The sequence below is a fragment of the Brassica oleracea genome, chromosome C7 (assembly GCF_000695525.1).
Source record: "Brassica oleracea var. oleracea cultivar TO1000 chromosome C7, BOL, whole genome shotgun sequence".
Classification (NCBI taxonomy): domain Eukaryota; kingdom Viridiplantae; phylum Streptophyta; class Magnoliopsida; order Brassicales; family Brassicaceae; genus Brassica; species Brassica oleracea.
Window position 1 is genome coordinate 19019378 of NC_027754.1, and position 20030 is coordinate 19039407.

The 20030-nt window shown below is 38.9% G+C and overlaps 2 protein-coding genes and 1 long non-coding RNA gene across 6 annotated transcripts in view; 2 read left to right on the forward strand and 1 right to left on the reverse strand.

Annotated features, from left to right (window-relative positions):
* Positions 1-9792: 9792 nt before the first annotated feature.
* LOC106305820 (chaperonin 60 subunit beta 4, chloroplastic) lies at positions 9793-13200 on the forward strand. 2 transcript variants are annotated; one of them, XM_013742216.1, is made up of 14 exons: positions 9793-10010; positions 10092-10217; positions 10287-10424; positions 10507-10602; positions 10715-10957; positions 11055-11289; positions 11382-11551; positions 11647-11724; positions 11793-11864; positions 11933-12037; positions 12114-12206; positions 12280-12372; positions 12455-12738; positions 12806-13200. In XM_013742216.1, exons 1-13 carry the CDS (start codon positions 9852-9854, stop codon positions 12668-12670), a joined length of 1824 nt encoding a protein of 607 aa, XP_013597670.1. In that variant the 5' UTR covers positions 9793-9851; the 3' UTR covers positions 12671-12738; positions 12806-13200. The 2 variants fall into 2 exon arrangements, with proteins under 2 accessions (XP_013597670.1, XP_013597671.1); XM_013742217.1 differs by having other exon boundaries at positions 9800-10010; positions 10082-10217.
* Positions 13201-15640: 2440 nt separating this feature from the next.
* The window catches only part of LOC106305822, a 9107-nt gene continuing 4717 nt past the window's right edge, over positions 15641-20030 (forward strand). For all 3 annotated transcript variants that reach the window (XR_001263060.1, XR_001263061.1, XR_001263062.1), the window contains exons 1-6: positions 15641-15874; positions 16073-16286; positions 16566-16652; positions 17020-17169; positions 17499-17572; positions 18294-18459. This is a non-coding gene — a long non-coding RNA (uncharacterized LOC106305822). The remainder of the gene's footprint in view (positions 15875-16072; positions 16287-16565; positions 16653-17019; positions 17170-17498; positions 17573-18293; positions 18460-20030) is intronic.
* Positions 16121-17122, reverse strand: LOC106305821. The gene is made up of 2 exons (XM_013742218.1): positions 16907-17122; positions 16121-16808 (listed from the first exon to the last, which is right to left on the reverse strand). The coding sequence occupies exon 2, from the start codon at positions 16804-16806 to the stop codon at positions 16369-16371; it is 438 nt and encodes a 145-aa protein (XP_013597672.1). The 5' UTR covers positions 16807-16808; positions 16907-17122; the 3' UTR covers positions 16121-16368.

Below are 20030 nucleotides of genomic sequence, written 5' to 3' on the forward strand. Positions count from 1 at the left end.
AGAACTCTCATCCCCTCTGATTTCCCCTATAATTCGCCCCCCCTCTTTCTCTCTCTATAATCATCCGATTTGAACAATTTTGGGCTCCATTCCACTTGATTTTTTGAGCTCTACCTGATTCCTACACTCGTTTTCACCCTAAGACAGGTATACTCCGCGAATCTCCACATTCTGAAATCGTGTTCTTGAGCAATTTTTTGGGTTTTGTGAATTTCTTATTTCCGTGTTGATTCCTTGATCAAATATGCATGAAACAGATGTTTAAACATGGAATAGAACACAATTGTCTGTGATTAACGAGTTTGGAACAGGATTTGAGATTATTTAGGGATTGAGAATTTTTTTCAATTTGTTTTTTTTTTTATCACAACTCGATTTCGCTTTTCATTTTCATGTTGCTTTGAGTTCTTAATTGATTATAACCATGTTGAGAGCAATGATTCTATTTTGTAGAGAATGAAGCGCACGAAAACATCAGCAAAGAAAAACACACAAGAAGCGGGTTCGTCACAGCTGGAGAAGCAAAGGCCAAAGAAGTGGGATAAGTCTGATACCACCCACTACAACAACATGAAGAAGGTAGCCGTTCCGGCTACACAACTAGCATGTCCTGAGACGATGACAATATTGGGAATCCAAGCAGACATTGAAGGACTGTTCCAGAACATGGGTCTAGGCCAACTATGCAACCTCAAGGAACCCACTTATCCGGAGTTGGTACGCCAGTTCATAGCATCCGCATACGTCACCCGTCCCGATGATAGGCATGAGGAAGGTTTTCTGGCATTCGTAGTGCAGAAAGTATACTATGAGGTATCTTTCACAGACCTCTGCGGACTATTTGGATTGAGTGCGGGGGAGAGGACATATGGTCTTTATTGGACTTCAGAGCTGTTGAACTTCTGGGAAACGATTGGCACATGGGTTTATAGATCTTCTCAGGCAAAGGAGTCACTTATCCGGAGCCCAGTACTGAGATATGCGACACGCCTCATTGGCTCATTGCTATACGGGACAACCACAGCCGCATCAGTCACGCAATGGGAGTTGTGCCTCCTGTACCAAGGTGTGAGGCATTTGCTACCGGCATTTGGAAACTCTACATTCCCACCTGCTACTGCCTTCAACATGGGAGCGGTGCTGGCCGCAAACTTAGCAGGATACAAGGGGAAAGTAACCAAATCCAAGAGCAATGCATGTGGATTTGGTGCAGTGATTACTCGGATCCTTAGACATGTGGGTGTAGACTGCAAGAACCAGGAGGTAGCACTGGACAGATCGAACAACATTGCTTGGAACTACCTGGATGTCATTTCTCTAGTAAGTAAGGAGTTCATAGCTGGTCCCCACTCGAGGATCGATCGGGATGGTCCTTACGTCTACGTATTCCAGGACCGAGCGAAGAAAACACTCTACTGCCACCTACCTCAGATCGGTCTCACTTCTCTACTTTCAGAGGCTGCAGTTGAGTTCCTACCCCCTGCTACCGCACTAGTAGACAAGCCATCCTTCTTCACGCCAAAATATCAGACCAAAGGCAAGGGCGTGGTTGATGAAGAAGGAGAAGATGAGGCTGCACAAGCCATTCCAGATGATTCACAACCCCATCAGCTACTCCCATCAGACTCCAGCCAGTACAAGCTGCAAGAGCTTCCACCGAACGCCACTTCGCGCCAGCAACAACATTGGAGAGATCAGAGCATAAAGACAAACAACGACATGCTACACAAGATCTGGGCTGCCATTTCACGTATCAGGCCGTGTCGTTGCCAAAAGGATGATGTAGTTCATCGGGACAACTCTCCATCCAGCTCTGGTTCGGGTTCGAGTGGTACACACAGGGTAAGAAAGAGGTCCAAGAGACCCAATGATGCGGAACATCTGGAGCAGGAGACGAGGAGTAGGAGCTATCACCGGCTATTTTATTTTCTTTTCTATTCTAACGTTTTATGGTCTTATTTTCTGTTAATTTTGAACTGAGTTTTTTTTTGGGTTTCTTAATTATGAGTTTGTATTTCTTTTACATGGTTTCTTCGTTTTATTTGGTTGTGTTCTGAGTAGTTTTTAATTCGTATTCAGCTTTGCCTTGCTAGATAAACCAAATAACTATTATTCGAGGAAAGAGGTTATATCAAGTGTTCCTCGGAATTTCCTCGGTATTTCTTTAAAAAAAATAAAAAAAATCAATGATATTCTGTTTCCGAGTCATCATCACTAGATGAATCTGAATCTGGATCTTGGTGAAACTCTCCAATTACTGGTTCATCCTCTACGTGAACGACGGCTTCCTCTCCAAAGTCGGTTAAATCGACTACAAGGCCAACTCCAGCTAAATTTTCTGCTGCACTACAGTTGCCGGATGTGCTTGGTTGTAGTGGGTCTTCCAGCTCAGAACTTCCCTGAACTCGGCCTCTCGGGTTGAGTCTTGTAACAGTAACCCATGGATCATCTCTGTTCCTTACCCGGGGGTACTTGATATAACAAACCTGTAACATTTAGAAAAATTATAAATTAATACACATGATGATGAATCATTCTGAATAATTAACATTTAATTACCTGATCGGCCTGGGAAGCAAGAATGAAAGGATCATAATATTGCAGCTTTCGCCTCGAATTTACTGATGTAACACCAAATGCATCTGTTCTCACACCTCGATCTGGGGTGTTGTCGTGCCAATCACAATAGAAAACAGTACAGCGCAATCCAACCATGCCCAAATACTTGATTTCCAAAATCTCATGTATGTGTCCGTAGTATACATCATCTCCTGATGCAGAACAAACGCCATCATCATAAGTCGTACTCGAACGTCTCCTCTTCTGAGTTGTGAATGCATATCCTCGAGTACAAAATCTCGGATATGACTTCACAACAAAGTTTGGTCCAACGACCATCTCACGTATCCAATCGTCAAATGTTTCACCTCTGGCCAAACCAGCAGACACCTATTAATAGCACATATATATATATGTTATATCAATAAATGTGAATTAGTATAAATATGTGATAAAATATATTTTAATTTGTTTAAAGCACTCACATAAGTAAACATCCATCCAGTAAATTCTCTCTGCTTCATTTCTTCTAGTTCGTCCTCTGTGGCGTATCTATACTCGAACCGCTTTTCTGCCATGAAAATCCTGTATATGATGACAATAATGTAATTAATTAAGATTTAAATTTCAACTTGTTAAAATAAAAATTTGTAAGCTCATTTATTTACCTCTCATATTGAAGAACGTCTTCGCAGTTGGTGAGCAAATATGTTTGCAAATTACTGCGCTCCTGCTCAGTAAGTCGACGGTCCTTTGGTTTTCCGCTAAGTCGTCCAACGTCTGTGAAAATGTCTGGAACCGTAACATGATATGTTGCCCGTTCGCCTCTATCATCATGCCGAGCAGGTCTTCTGTTTTTGGTCTGAACTTCTGCTGGAAAGTAGTACTCGGCAAAGTTTGAAGTTTCTTCATTGATCATCTGTGCGACTATAGAACCTTCCACCCTACTTAAATTTTTCACCATCTTCTTCAAATGGAACATATACCGCTCATACAGATACATCCATCTATACTGCACAGGACCACCAAGTTCCAATTCTCTTGCCAGGTGAATAACAAGATGCTCCATAACATCAAAAAATGAGGGAGGAAATATCTTCTCAAGGTTGCACTGAATCACGGCTATGTTAGTCTTCAAATTTTCAATACCTTCAAGAGTCACTGATCTCGTGCATAAATCGCGGAAGAAACCACTTATCCCTGCAATTGCTTCATGAACATTTTGTGGTAATAGTTCCTTGAAGGCGAACGGAAGGAGGCGCTGCATCATTACATGGCAATCGTGGTTTTTCAAGCCAGTAAACTTTCCTTCCTTTCTGTCGATACAGTTACGCAAATTTGATGCGTAACCGTCTGGAAATTCCACATCGTTTGAAATCCAATCAAAGAACGCATCTTTTCCCTCTGCATCAAGTCGGTATATGGGAAAAGGAGCCCTACCATTTTCATCAACATGAAGTTCTGAACGAGCACATATATCGACTAAATCCAGTCTTGACTTCAAATTATCCTTTGTTTTACCTTGAACATTAAGGATCGTGTTCATGAGATTGTCAAAAAAGTTCTTCTCAATATGCATGACATCTAAATTATGCCTTAGCAGATGATCCTCCCAGTATGGCAGATCCCAGAAAATACTTTTTTTGTGCCAGTTATGTAGTTCTCCAACAGCATCTACCGGAAAACGCTCATGTCCACCGACTTCTGGCGTCCTTTCTGCACCAAAATCTCTTAGTTGTATCTTCAAATCTTTCCCACAAATTTCCGGAGGTGGACTGTCAAACACCCTCTTGTTCTTCGTAAACAAATTCCTACTCCTACGATATGGATGATCAGGTGGTAGGAATCTCCTGTGACAGTCAAACCAACACGTTTTCCTTCCGTGTTTTAGTTGGAAAGCATCAGTGTTATCTTGACAATATGGACATGATATCCTTCCATGCGTTGTCCATCCAGACAACATATCATATGCTGGAAAATCACTTATTGTCCACATTAGTACTGTCCGCATTTGAAAGTTTTCTTTACACGAAACATCGTATGTTTCAGCACCTTGAGCCCATAGTTGTTGCAACTCATATATTAGTGGCTGAAGAAACACATCAAGTGATCTCTTAGGATGCTCTGGTCCGGGAACGAGAATCGAGAGAAACAAAAACTCTCGTCGCAAGCACAAGTTTGGGGGGAGGTTGTATGGTGTAAGAATGACGGGCCATAGAGAATATTGTCTTCCACTCTTGCCAAACGGACTAAAACCATCAGTACATAATCCAAGGTAGACATTTCTTCTTTCATACGCAAAGTCGGGATACTTTGATTGGAAATGCTTCCACGCTTTTGCATCTGAAGGATGTCTGATCTCACCATCTGTTGAGTGCTCCGCATGCCATCTCATTGGTTGCGCTGTGCGTTCAGATAGATACAACCTCTGCAACCTTTCCGTCAAAGGTAAATACCACATCCTTTTATATGGCACTGGAACTCTTCCACTCGTATCTTTATAATGAGGCTTTCCACAAAATTTGCATGTAACCCGCTGTTCATCCGCCCTCCAATAAATCATGCAGTTGTCGCTGCATACATCTATTACCTGATACGATAAACCAAGACCAGCTACGAGTTTCTGAACCTCGTAGTATGAACCAGGAGCTACATTATCCTCGGGTAGAATACCTTTTACAAAATCAGCAATCGCATCCACACAGTCTTCAGCCAAATTATAATCTGTTTTAATGCCCATCAATCTTGTAGCAGATGATAAAGCTGAATGACCATCTCTGCAACCTTCGTACAATGGTTGCTTTCCAGCATCCAACATATCATAAAATCTCCTAGCTTCTGCATTGGGTAAATCTTCCCCTCTAAAATGATCATTTACCATCTGCTCAGTACCTACACCATAATCTACATCCGTTCTAATTGGTTCTTCTAATCTAACCTCTGGCTGAGGTTCGCTAGTACTACCATGTTCATAATCAGTTTCCCCATGATGATACCAAATTTTGTAACTTCGTGTAAACCCACTCAAATATAGATGAGTCCAAACATCCCACTCTTTAATAACCTTTCTATTTTTACAATTAGAGCAAGGACATCTTAACTTACCTGTTTTTGCTTCCGGTTGTCGGTGAACTAACCCCATGAATTCGGTTATACCTCGTTGGTATTCTTCCGTAAGCAATCTCGTGTTCGGATCCAAATGAGGTCGATCGATCCAAGAACGAAAATAATTTGAAGAAGACATATTTTTTATGAATCAAATTCGTGTGTAAATAGAGTAAGAGGGAGGATGAAGATATGAAGTGAATGAAGAGGAAGAGGAGTGCTTGTATTTATAGTTTAAATCATGCCGACATAACGAGGAAATTCCGACGGAATCCCGACGGACAAAACTAGTTCGTCGGAATTTCCTCGGAATTTTGTAAAATCCCCCAACGGCTCTCCAACGGCTATAATATTTCCTCGGAATTCATCGGTTTTTTCCGAGGAACACAGTTTTCCTCGGAATTTCCTCGAAATATTCCGACGGACTGTAGTTTCCTCGGAATTCCGTCGGTATATTCCGAGGAAATTCCGAGGAAACCCAATTTTGTGTTTCCTCGGAATTTCCTTGGAAATTCCTCGGTATATTCCGAGGATTTCATTTTCCGTCGGAATGTCCGTCAGAATATCGCTGTTTTCTTGTAGTGAGTATATATTCACCAGCTCGGTTTAAAAATAATATAATTCTAGAACAACAAAACAAATTACTTATTTCACCAGTTCGGGTAATATCTGAATCTGAACAGGTAATATCCAAACCCGAATGGATATCCGAAGATAACCCCACATAAGTATATTTAACCCTATATTTCCAGTTTTCTTTTCATTTTATTCAAAATATTTATACTAATGATGTTTATTGCTCAAAATTAGATAATATACATATAACTATGGATAAAATCATTTTCTACTCACTTAAAATATATATCAAGCTCTTGTTTCTTGCATTAACAAAAATTGCATATATAATTTCAAAACAACAACTAAATCAGTGTCTTTCTATTTTTAAAGTTTTATCTCCAAACATATTAATAGTTAAATCTTTTAAAAATTAGAAAACCAGTTAAGTTAAAATATATTTTAAATACAAAAAAAACTTAAACAATGAATAATTGATTTTTTTTCTTCAAAATTTAAATATATGAATCCGACCCAAAATATCTGAATCCGAACATAAAATACCCGAACCCGACTCGAAGTATAGAAATACCCGAACAGGTTAGTGTTTATACTCGAAGTATAAAATACCTGTTCGGGTATTTCTATACCTTCATACTGAAATACTCGATATGAATCCGAACGTGTATCCGAACGCCCACCCCTACGATATATGATCATTTGTATCTTGCTTGACCAAAAAAAAGTTAAACCATTGATCACAAAATTTTCAGTGTGGGACTTTTACCATTTTAGTAATTTATAGTCGTTTTTTAAAATTCAAAATATAACATATAGGAAAAAAATCTAATTTTTTTATTATATGTTTAATGTGATTGTTTAATTTTTTTTAATAGTATAAAATTAAAAAAAAAAGAGGTTAGAAAAATTGTTATCAAATATGTATTATTTATAATCGTTAATTATCATATATATGTTAACAATATTAGACAATTCCGTAGCTTTTATTTAAGGAAAAAACAAATATTCATAGTATATATTTATATGGACCAACTTATTTTTCTAATAATTCTAAGAATCATTTTCGTGATGGCACGTGGCTACGAAAACTTGTTGTAATGCTCCGGGATTAATATATAGGGGATTGGACAAAGCAGAGTGCAAAAATATATTTGATTATTCGGTGACTGATTCAAAATCTTCTACATTGGAATTTCATCTATAGTATAACTATTTCTTCTGTATTTTAGAATATATGATGAAATTATACTAAAATGATTTGGTATAATTTAAAACTACTATAATCAAGCTATTGGAACCCCAAATCTCTTATTTATATGATGACTGATTAACGTAATCTCTTTGAGTCCAAGCTAGCCATTGTTTCTTCTACATTGGAATTATATACATATTATATTTGGATCTCATCCTAGTACATATGATTAAAGTTCATTTAAACCTTCTACAAGTATTAACACCATTTTACCGTGTGGGGCCGGGGTTGACAATGTCAAATGATAAAGCTTAGGAAATTAAAATATTAAAGTTGGGAGTGGTAAAATATTTATGGGCCGAGTATTAAAAGAAACAACCCTGTTTTTACTTGTTAAGTTTAACCTAATGGTAAATTGTAAATATCATTAAGAACTTAATGAAGGTTCGGGGCAAGTGATTGAAACCAAGATATGATTTCCAGCCGATCAGGTTTTAGGGACCGCAAAAAGTTTTAAAAAACCCCAAAGAACCTAAAACATTAACATCAAACAACCAACAATGGCTACCTTGAAGTTAATATTACATTGTAGCACAAAGACAACCATATTGAGCTCTCATACCAAAGCACTTTTTAATCTACTGGTTTGAAGCAGCGATCAAGAGAATAACCTGAAGGCGAGTTTGATCGAGCTTCACCGAAGTGGCTCATAGCAGACATCTACGGAAGCGCCTAGCTCACGCCCCAAAACTCCGCTGGAGGAGGACGTCGACAAAGCAAAGCCCAAGTTAACACAGACGAAAGCCAGAATGTAAGACTAAACTCCCACTGCTGAAGATGAAGATGTTCAAGCGCAGACGGTAGTTTAACCCCTCAATCCGCTATGCGACACAGAAGATGCGGCGGAGAGAGCAAGTTACATATCAGCTATCTGCTGGGAGCTTTGGAACGGGAAATGAAGCACTGAAGGAGCACGGTACTCCTTAAAGCAGGTGATCTGATGGCAAAAGAGAGCTTCACTTTTTCCGCAGGAGACGTCAACACCAAGGGTTGTCTTCAATACCCTAGTAGTAGACGATGAGAGAAGCCCACCTTTCACTGAGATAGACCATGGGAGTCGTCATTCGAGCTAAAGAAAAAGATGTCCTCGGTGGTGCGCCGCACAACCACCCTTCACTCAGAGAGAGGAGGAGCTCTACGCAGACCCTGGAAACTGCCCGCTAGAATAGACCGGCCGGGGCGAGACGGCGGAGCAGAAGCGAGACGGCACGACTCGTCGAAGCTTCTGGCGGATCTCGGATCTTAGATCTGACTCAGATCCAAGCGCAATCAGCGACTAGAAGCAAATCCAGAGCTCTCATAGCTATCACCGACCTATCCCGCCTCAGCTGGTGGTCCAGAAGAAATAAAGACCCTTTGATTCCAGCTAGTTCCTGCGGAAAAGACTCCATCGGACCCAGACATACCAAACAAGGAAAAAATAGCAGAGGGTGAAGAGGATGAACAATAACAGGTTGACAGGGGAGAGGGAGACCGACGACGGGAGGTACCATCGGTCGCCTGAGCGTGAAGAAAGCGAGGCGGCGGCTTAGGGTTTTCGATTTGGGGAGGGAGAGACTAAAGAGAGAATTTCACTTCTCTCTCCTCTCTCTGTTAAGTGTTAACCTAACCGGTTGTTATTGATGTCTTCTCATAAAACGCTTCCATGATGAATGATCTAACGCACACAGTCGCGACTAGCATCAACAAAATCATTCTCAGCAGTTTTTCTGATTAGTTTAATATCATTGGTCGATGTTGGGGTGTTTACTACGTACATATGATTAGGATAGTATTTCAAAGTTTATTAATCTAGTGGTTTTGTCCTCAGATAGTAGTATATATAGATGCTAAGGAACATAACGTGAAAAGGTACTCGGGTGGTGCAATATATTCTTTGTTATCAGTTCTGTGGATGATTTTAATTAGGTGGTGCAAGAGAAAAGGGTTGAATTTTAGGGTTGTGTTTACTTGTATAGGAAGGAAGCAGAGCATGATGATGAGAATATAAATATCCTCTGAAATCAAAATTCATGTGGATTATATATTACATACCTTACTGTGTTTTCTCTTCGAAGTCCCTCCTCTCAAGTATTTGAGCTTTGAGTTCGTTGGAGTCTGAGATTTGTAGATACATGAAGATAGTACAGTGATACTCTTCATGCCAATGCTTTGCAAATGCTAATTTCAAATAGAGACAAGGCTGTTTAAATATTAGGCTCGGCCCAACAATATTTGACACATAAGACTCGGCCCAACGACAAATATAAGGAAGAGAAGAGGAGATATAATGAAATCTTTTTCTCACCTTATATCTTTCTTCCGCACAGAAGCTACTGATAGCTTCTTCTTCTTCTTCTTCTTGTGGTCATTTACAGCAATGGCTTCCTCACTCTCTGCATTACCTCTCGCTGATCGAAATTTTCGCGAAAAGTCTTCTCTTTTGCACTCTTCGTCTTCTCGTTTCGTTCTTAGAGCAAGAGCCGCCGCAAAAGAGGTCCACTTCAACCGTGATGGCTCTGTCACCAAGAAACTCAAGGTTTACTTTCATTTTATGTGAGTGATTCGTCGAGAACTTTGTTTTTCTTATGGGGGAAAATGGTGGTGAAGTTTGGTGCAGGCAGGTGCAGATATGGTAGCAAAGCTATTAGGCGTTACATTGGGTCCAAAGGGACGAAACGTGGTGTTGCAGAACAAGTATGGACCTCCCAAGATCGTCAATGACGGTGAAACTGTTCTCAAAGAGGTAACTCATTGTTCTATTTGCTTTTTTATCTTTTTTTATAGCCACATACGCTTATATTGTGCGGTGTAGATTGAATTAGAGGATCCGTTGGAGAATGTTGGAGTGAAACTTGTGAGGCAAGCAGGTGCTAAGACTAATGACCTTGCTGGTGATGGTTCCACTACATCTATAGTGCTTGCTCATGGCCTTATCACTGAAGGTACTAAGGTACATAATCCCATTATGACCAAACTGGATAATGCCTGATTACATGTGCTTCTACTTTTGAACCATCATGCCTTCTCTTCAGGTGGTTTCTGCTGGGATAAATCCAATCCAAGTTGCTCGTGGTATTGATAAAACTGCAAAAGCTCTTGTTTTAGAGCTCAAGTCTATGTCCAGAGAGGTGAAAGATCTATGCTTTTGACACACCCTTGAGAGAGTACTCATGAAAATGGAGTTAGTTAATTAGCTAGCTAGCCATTGATAGAGTAAACTCTGGACCTCTGTGTTTGCAGATTGAGGATCATGAGCTTGCTGATGTTGCAGCAGTTAGCGCAGGGAACGACTACGAAGTAGGGAACATGATTGCAAATGCTTTTCAGCAAGTAGGAAGGAGTGGTGTAGTTACGATAGAGAAAGGCAAATACCTAGTGAACAATCTTGAGGTTGTGGAAGGAATGCAGTTTAATCGTGGTTACTTATCTCCTTACTTTGTTACTGATCGAAGGAAGAGAGAAGTTGAGTTCCATGATTGCAAGGTTAGAAAACTAAGACCTCATCATTTGTTTTTACCCTTGTCTTGGAAGTGGTGGCTAAGAGTATATGTAGATACATGTCTTGTTTTTTGTGTTGTAGCTGCTCTTGGTTGATAAGAAAATAACAAATCCAAAAGATATGTTCAAGATACTTGACTCTGCTGTTAAAGAGGAGTTTCCAGTTCTTATAGTTGCTGAGGAGATAGAGCAAGACGCTCTTGCTCCTGTTATTAGGAACAAACTAAAAGGTAACCTGAAGGCGGCAGCTATTAAAGCTCCTTCGTTTGGAGAGCGGAAGAGCCATTGCTTGGATGATCTTGCTATCTTAACTGGAGGTAGTCAGTCATATAACACTTTTGCCTTTTTGAGTGTATATTTTTTTCTTGTTCTTAGTACTTGGATCACTGGGGTTGTTCTCTCTGTGTAGCTACTGTGATCAGAGATGAGATGGGGTTGAGCTTAGAGAAGGCAGGAAAAGAAGTTTTAGGAACAGCAAAAAGGGTTCTCGTAACTAAGGACTCAACACTGATTGTTACTAATGGGGACACTCAGAAAGCAGTTGAGGAAAGGGTTTCTCAGATTAAAAAACTTGTCCAGGTCCTTCTATTATCAATAGTCTTTTCTCGTTTCATTAACCAAGACATCATATTTGAGGCTCATGTGTTTTCATTTGATCATAATGTGTAATTCAGAACACTGAGGAAAATTTTCAGAAGAAGATCCTCAATGAAAGGATAGCCAGATTATCTGGTGGAATTGCATCAATCCAGGTGACTTTATAAACCCATTGATACTGAAAATAGTCTGATTGTCATGAACTAACTTTCAAAGGCCTTAGGTAGGTGCACAGACGCAAGTTGAGTTGAAGGATAAACAGCTAAAGGTTGAAGATGCCCTGAATGCAACTAAGGTAGAGTCAAAACATATGATTCCAGAAATTGTCAGTGCAAAGAAATCTGATCTCTCTCAGAATTTTAGTCAGCAATTGAAGAAGGGATTGTAGTTGGTGGTGGCTGTGCTCTCCTGAGACTGGCTGCTAAAGTAGACAGCATTAAAGACACCCTAGACAACACAGAACAGAAGGTACTCAGTTTTAAAAGTGGAACATAGTATTTAGACTTCTTAAAGCATGCTTAATCTTTTTTCTTGAATATGCAAGATTGGAGCTGAAATATTCAAGAAAGCATTGAGCTACCCTATAAGACTTATAGCCAAAAACGCAGGCACAAATGGCAATATTGTCATAGAAAAGGTATTTGATAACGTCATCTCTCTAGGTAGAACCAGACCTAACTTGTAATGGAACTTAACTCTGAAATCTACAGGTATTATTGAACGAAAACATGATGTACGGTTACAACGCTGCAAAGAATCAATACGAAGATCTGATGTTGGCTGGTATCATCGATCCGACCAAGGTAAATTCACTTTGATGATGTCTTGTTCCAGCTTCTCATTTAAACCGTTTTGTCATATATATATATATATTGAAACACGCAGGTTGTGAGATGTTGCTTGGAACACGCTGCATCAGTGGCTAATACGTTTCTGACGTCAGACGCTGTTGTGGTTGAGATTAAAGAAAACAAACCGAGGCCAATGATTAACCCACCATTGCCTACTTCTCCAGCTGCATCCTCCATGTTCCCTGACAGAAACTTGCCAAGATTACCTCAAATTATGCCCAGAACTCGAAACCACTTTCCAAGGAAGTAGGACACCATCTACTTTTAGAATAAAATAATGTATAAACGACCAAATAACATGAGAAGGTCACGTTTAATGTAATCTCCAAACTTTACGACACGTGTAAAGATGTATGCTTCATATAGTATATTATATACACACGAGGTTTTCTGAAACTGCGCTAATCTTTGTTCACCTAGTAAACGTGTCCAAGCTAGAAGCTTCTTCTTCTTCTTGTTATCACTAAACACGAGATCTTGTCGTAACGGAGAATTTTTAAGAGAATGATGTGGATAAGCGTGCAGACAGCGATGGATCTAATCATCGCCGGAATCTCTCTGATGATCGGATTAGGATTCTTCGCTCTCATCGCCGCCGTCCTTTGTTCCGTGGCCTTCTTCCACCATGTCAAAGCTACTTCTTGACCATCAAAAAAGCGAATCTTTTTCAAACAAAGATTGAATCTTTGAGGGAGAGACGAAGGAGCTTCTCATTGATTTAGTTGTAAAACAAGAGACAATTGTAATCTATTTAAGCTAAAAAGTTTGTTCATTTCTTGATTTTTCTGTTTACGTATGAACACCATTCCTCGGATCCCATCCGGGTAACCCGAGAATCCGGGGATCCGAACACAGAGCAATGTTACAGATCCCTTTCATCTGCAGATCCTCGATCAGCCTCTCCATCAACCACCACGTCTCATATGATTGGGTTGAACAAGCCGTCTCCCCTCTCTCTCGCCAACGCGACCGAAGACAGACGTTAGCTGATCCTCGTTGGTGATTGAGTAGCTCGCCAGCTGTCGTCGTATTGCCGCTGAAAACGCAGCTTGCGGTGATTACTGTGGGTACTGCGTTTGAGGGTTTAAGGTGGACCTTATAACCTTAGGGAAGCCGGAGGAGTGGAGGGAGATTGTGCCTCCGAGAAGCATTTTTTTAGACAACCGGTTCTTATCAAAATGTCGGCTTTTCTTTTTCGCTAGATTTCAAAAAAAAAAAAAAAAAAAACCAAATGTCAATATCTTAATAAATTTTTAATTGCCTTATATAGTTTCACATATGATTTGGATTGAATACATTTTTTTTGTAGGTGTGATAGTCTATATTGTCATCATAATTAACATAGTGGATGCACTTAAGATATGATTATAACAAAACTTAGTTATAATACTTTCTGTGCAGACTCAATTAATTAAATTCAAACAAAACGACAACACAACACATATTAATTCTTTATATGAAAATAATTTTGAAATTAAAAAAAAAAAAAAAAAACAGACCAAACAAGAGTTGAAGTAATGATTTGTCTTTTGGGGGATAAAGAGTGTGTGGCTGTGTATTACGTAGCTTTTACTCTTTTTGTTCTGTTTTGAGTAAATAAAAAAATAAAATCGGATTAAAATCAGTACGAAGAAACTCTCGTGGTGGTTGTCAGAGACCATTGTCGTTTGGTAGTTGATGAGGGCATTCCTATAATAGTATCTACTTTTGGTAACAGTTATGTTAAATGTACCATTGTCATTTGGTACTTTTGGTCAGAGTTATGTTTATTTTATGCTGTTTTCCTCAATTATTTGTACATCAACTGAAACTAAAAAGGTACATTTGCGGCATATTCCGACTTCTGATGCGTTGCAGCTTCTTCTAACTCTCGAACATGCGCACATCTTCAGTGCCATTGTTACTACTACTGCTTGTTCAGCTCTACAGCTAATAACCAGCTGGGAATTTTTTATGTTTTGCTTTTGGTTAACTTCAACTTCAGCTAAACACCACTTCCTCTGTATCTTTGAACTCCCTAGTGTTCTTTCTGTTGGTAGACCCCAAGAAACATGTCCAAACTGCAGAACCGATCTACAATCGCTCAAGTCTTCTTCCAGGTCTCATGATGCTTTGGTGATTTTCAGAACTTTCTTTTAACTTTCTAAGTGGTTAGAAATTACATTTCTGGAAACTTGATCTTGAGCCTATTAATGAGGCAAATCAAATGTAACATTCAAATTTTATAACGAGAGAGGCTAGGACTGGGAAAAATGTATTCTCTATCCTGACAACTTTGTTTTTGAATCATTATAATGATGTGACTGAGGGGAGTTGGAAATGCTCTTAGGGTTGATGTGCTGGTTGGATTTCATACAGTTTCTCTTCTGATCCTGGAAACCCCATATCAGTTATTGACCTGGTTACTTGAAGACATTACTTTTTTTACAGAAAGCTTTTGAACTTTGTTTTGTTTTGTAATAGTACTGTTAGGCCTAGGTACTGTTTGGCAAAGCAAATATAATTGGTGGTTGTTTGGTGTACCAAGACACTGTTGTATTCTCTTTGGTTGTCCAAATGCTTTTATTAATCTTTCTTGGTGTCATTGTCAACTAGGAATGGAACGTGCACATGCTACTGTTGCCACAAATGCTTCGTTCTTCGCCTTTACTCGTTGAGCCAATCTGGTCCTTCAATCTTCGTAGACCAAGTTTAGTGGTGTATGCTTTCACCAAGCAATATTCTCTCATGTATCTTACGTTTTGTGGGTCACGTAATTAGGTTGGGACTGCCCATCTTTCATTTTCATCTATCTGTATACTTCTCCTACGTGCATTTATCATGAACTGTAGATTATACAAAAGTCCGAAAGCGACCTGAGAATAACATCAAACGTGAGGGTCTTCCTCTTCTGGAAAGTTGCCAGCTAGAGTCTCTTTTGTTTTTTTCTGTTCCCATTAACTGTGTGCCTCATTAAGGTTAAATACTTTTGCAATGATTTATCTAGAGCTCAATGATATATGTATACCAGCTAATTCATTTTCCATGGAACAGATCGCATCTTGTAACAGCAAATTTTGGTATAGCTGTCAGTTGAATTGGTCAAGCAAGGACTTGTCTCTATCTTTTAGTTTATATGTTACATCTCTAACTATAGCTTTCCAGCAAACTGTTTCTTTAGCTACTATAAATGCAATTAATATATGTCATGTTTGTTTTAACTTTCTCTGATGGGTGTGGTTCTACTGTGTTGACAACGTGGGAAAGAAATGACAACAGGATCGTTTCTGATCTTTTCTAATAACTTATTTCCTGATATGCCAATAGTTTCTTTAAAATGTGGTTACAAACAGTTTATAGTAACCGAAAGTGACATATTTTGAATGATTACGTTTTGTTGTTTTGTAGAAGAATCATGTGAAGCTCTTGAAAGTAGCAGGACATTTTTTGTTAGCAAGCAAAGCTCTGCTGTTAGGTACTTGAGCCACACATCATAGAAACAATATTGGTAACCTTAGAAACGCCTGTTTTGACATCAACCTCTTTGTCATACTCATATTCCATTATCACTTTTTTTCTCCGTAAAGGATGATTAGTTTCTATTTCATAAATAGTGTGTGCTTTTCAATGGTATAGATTGGTTATCAAGTGGTTTTTATTGTGAATTAATCAGGAAATGTTTGTTCTCCTCTTGATGGCTCATGTGTTGAAGATGAAGATATGTATGTGAAGAACATGGTACATATGGTATAACATTAACAGGGTTGAACGGAGAACCGTGCAGATAACTTATTTGGGACAGCATCTACAAAAAAAACATATTCCGGCAAATGAAAACAAAGCAACTACCTACACACATGGCTTATTAAAGGCAAACAACAGGACTGGTAAGGGACCTTAAACATCTCTCTCTTCATTACAGGATTTGGATTCTATGAGAACCACCATATGTTCTTCTCGTGAGTATCATCATTTGGTTTTGCTCACTTTGCCTCTACTCTGGGCACGGCTAGCTGCACTTGTTCTTGTTCTAGCTTTGACCTCAGATTTTTCTCCTTCATTGCTTAATGTTTTCTCTGTAGGTTGGCGTTTTTGAATGCAGACTTGTTTAGAACCATTCTTCCTAGCTGCATGTTTGTTGATGTTGTTTGAAATCTGATTGCTAGGCCCTGAAGATGCATCAGAGGCCATCGAGTCATCACTCTCTTTACCACCATCATTATTCTCGTAACCATCATCGACATCTTTTACATGTGAGTACTCATCATCATCATCACCATCATCATCAACAACAACAGTAGAATGGCCATTTCCTTGGAAGGCGTCTCCTATGTACATAGTCCACCCTGACTCACAACTGCTGTATTCCTCCTCCTCAGAGGCTCCATGGTTCCTAGGGGACTCCATGGCTTTGATCAACGTAAAGAAGAAAACAAACCAAGTTTTCAATGTTAGCATATATGCGCACACACACACAAAAGATAACTAGATTTGTCTAGTTACATACCTTGTTTGTTTCGATCCACTTCACCACTTTACTCTCTGATTTAGGCTCTGTGTCTCTGTCTCTCTTTGGTTTTGCTCTTCCATCATCAATAAATAGAAGTTTTTTTTTCCAAGTATCAAGAAAAGCCGGAGCCTATTAGAAGCCTCATATAATTGAAGAGAAGAAGTAAGTTTCACCCACATGGCAACCCCTAGTACCATTGTTTTCACTCAATTGAAGCACTACCAAACAAAGCCATTGCAGATATATGTCAACCAAGGAAGGTTAGTGCCTTCTTCAATATAAAGTACTCTCACATATAGAATTAAAAGCCTATCCTCTTCTTTTTCTATAATATTTATATTTATCTAAACTTTTCCTTAAACAAATATATTGGTTACTAACAACCTGTAATCTAGTCTAGAGTCAGGACACATCAATATCCACGAAATAAGAATCATCCTTCTGAGCTTGTCATTAGTGAGCTCATAAGTTGAACTTATCTTTATGTGCCTCTTCTTAATTGATAATATTCATATGACTCGAGTAAGTTTTAACTTCTCTGTACTCTTTCTTATCTCCTATGTATCACATGCTATCTTAAATATTAAAGATCAGCTTTCGAGGTGGAAAGCAGAAGAGACCCACCTCAACAGCAAGAAGGAATAAAAGAAGGCATTTACTTAAGTAGGTTAAGAGCTGTTTCTCTTCTTCATTCCTTTAATACTCTTCTTCCTCCTCCAATCCTCTTACTATCTTTAAAACTGTTGCAGCCTTTTCTTCCTGTCTCAATTAATTCAATGAAAGGTGAAACCCAACTGGATTTTAGTTGTCATTTTATTTTCCTCTTAAGATAAGGACAGAACTAAAAGGAGTATAACAACTGTCACATAAAATACTTACGGAGTCCATACTTATCGAGTCCATATTACAAAGGGGTTGCTTGAATATAAATTGCCTTCATTGCGTTTCCTGTTTCTCTGGCGTCATCACCTTAACATGTTCTTCAATGGAGGCCATCTTGATGACTGCTAGCAAATTCAAGTGTGTGATGAGATTGTCCATAATACTAAAGGGTCGTTTGTTTTGACTTTGATTCATTTTTAAGTAAAGATAAAGAAAGTTATTTAGCTTTGGGCTTTAAAACAGTTTGCTTTCTTTAAGAAACAATTCTGAAAGGGGTAGTACTACAGTGGGTCTAACGAACTTGGAGAGATATGTGTTAGGATTTGTTACAGTTTGTACTAATCGGTAATGTCTGAAAAACTGGAGTTGGACTCATTGGATTTTCTCATGTGGGTCTCTTTCTATCAATTGCCCTACGTGTGTGACAGTGGAATGTCATTGTACGTCGCTATTATTGTCACCATTCATTTATTTATAGGTTTCAAGTATTGATGTGTCACAGATTCTGAAAGCATCATCATCAGCCACTGGCTTGAACTAATTGTTAACTTTGGTTGGCAAGTCGGTGTGAAAAAGGACGGGACACTCTGTGGATTGGCTCTTTAGTGCATGTTGGACTAGTTGTGAAGTTTATGGTGTTATATCTCTAAATCAATTGATAACAAGTGGTGAGTTTAGGATCAAAGATTCATTTTGTTGTTGGTAACTTAATCACTAGAAGAAACAGAATGAATTAGCTAAAAACTTTTGATAGATTGGTTGAATAATATCATTTATCTTGTGTTTGTGAAATGCTATGAAAAAGGGCATGTGTCCTTTAGCACCAAAATCTTGATTTGTCTGTCCCCTCTTCATCACTCACAAAATGTGTATAAAATTTTATGATCATTTCATGCTTCACAATCTATATTACTATATACCATGTTCAAGACCGGTCCATAAGACAAAACCATTCAAGCAACTATGTCATATATTCTCTATATTTTAAGGGAGCATACTTTATTTTATTGTTTCACATTAATTTTTTTGTTAATATTTATATGTAAATATAATTTATAGTTATGTTGATAAGTAATATTTATAAGAACTGTTAGGATTGATTATAACTTTTTTTGCTAATAAATATAATGAGTAAATGTATTATTAAATGAGAATTAATTTTAGATATGAAATTTTATATGAACAAATGATATTAATAAAATTATGATTGACTATTGTGACTTGTTTATAATTTTCAAGGCTCTCCCGACATACGTTATGTCGACGTTTTTGCTTTCATTGGAGATTTGTGAGAACCTCGCTAGTGCCATTGCACAATTTTGGTGGAGTTCGAATCCGCCAAAAAGAGGCATACACTGGGCGAAATGGGAAAATGTTTGTCTACCAAAAAAGGAGGGAGGGATTGGGTTCAGATTGATTCATGAGTTCAATTTAGCGTTACTGGCCAAACAATTATGGAGATTGGTCCAGTACCCTGATTCACTTGTTGCCAGAGTTTTGAAGGGCAGATATTATAGGATGACCTCGCCATTGCGAGCAGTCTCTACAAGTAGTCCATCATATGTGTGGACAAGCATCTCCGCCGCACGGAAACTATTACTCCTGGGGATCAGACAGAAGATTCATTCTGGCTATGAAGTTAGGGTGTGGGAGGATCCATGGATCCCAACGAGACCTGCTAGACCAGCTATACCTGTAGCGCCTATGATGAACCCGAACATGAGAGTTAGCGATCTCATTAATCAGGAATCAAAGGAATGGGACGAAGGGGTATTAGAGGACTATGTCCATCCTGGTGATATACCACTCATTCGCAGTATGACCATAAGCTCTACTCATCGCCACGATACTTTCTGCTGGGAATACACGAGAAATGATCAATACACAGTTAAGTCTGGATACTGGGTTGCTCAGAATTTGTTGAAGCCATATGAGGAAAAGGAGATACTGGAACCAAGTATCACTAAACTTCAAGCCTTTGCTTGGAAGTTGAAAGCGCCTAGAAAGATGTGTCATCTTATATGGCAACTGATAACGGGTCAGGTGGCGGTAACAAGAAATCTAGTAAGGAGGAATATGAGGTGTGATAATTACTGCCCGAGGTGTAGGGAAGCAGAGGAATCTGTAACTCATGCTATATTTGAATGCCCTCCTGCTCTGCAAGCATTGTCCTTATCGGCAACTCCTACAGATCCAGGCACATTCCCAGTGTCAAGCGTCTATACAAACATGGACTATA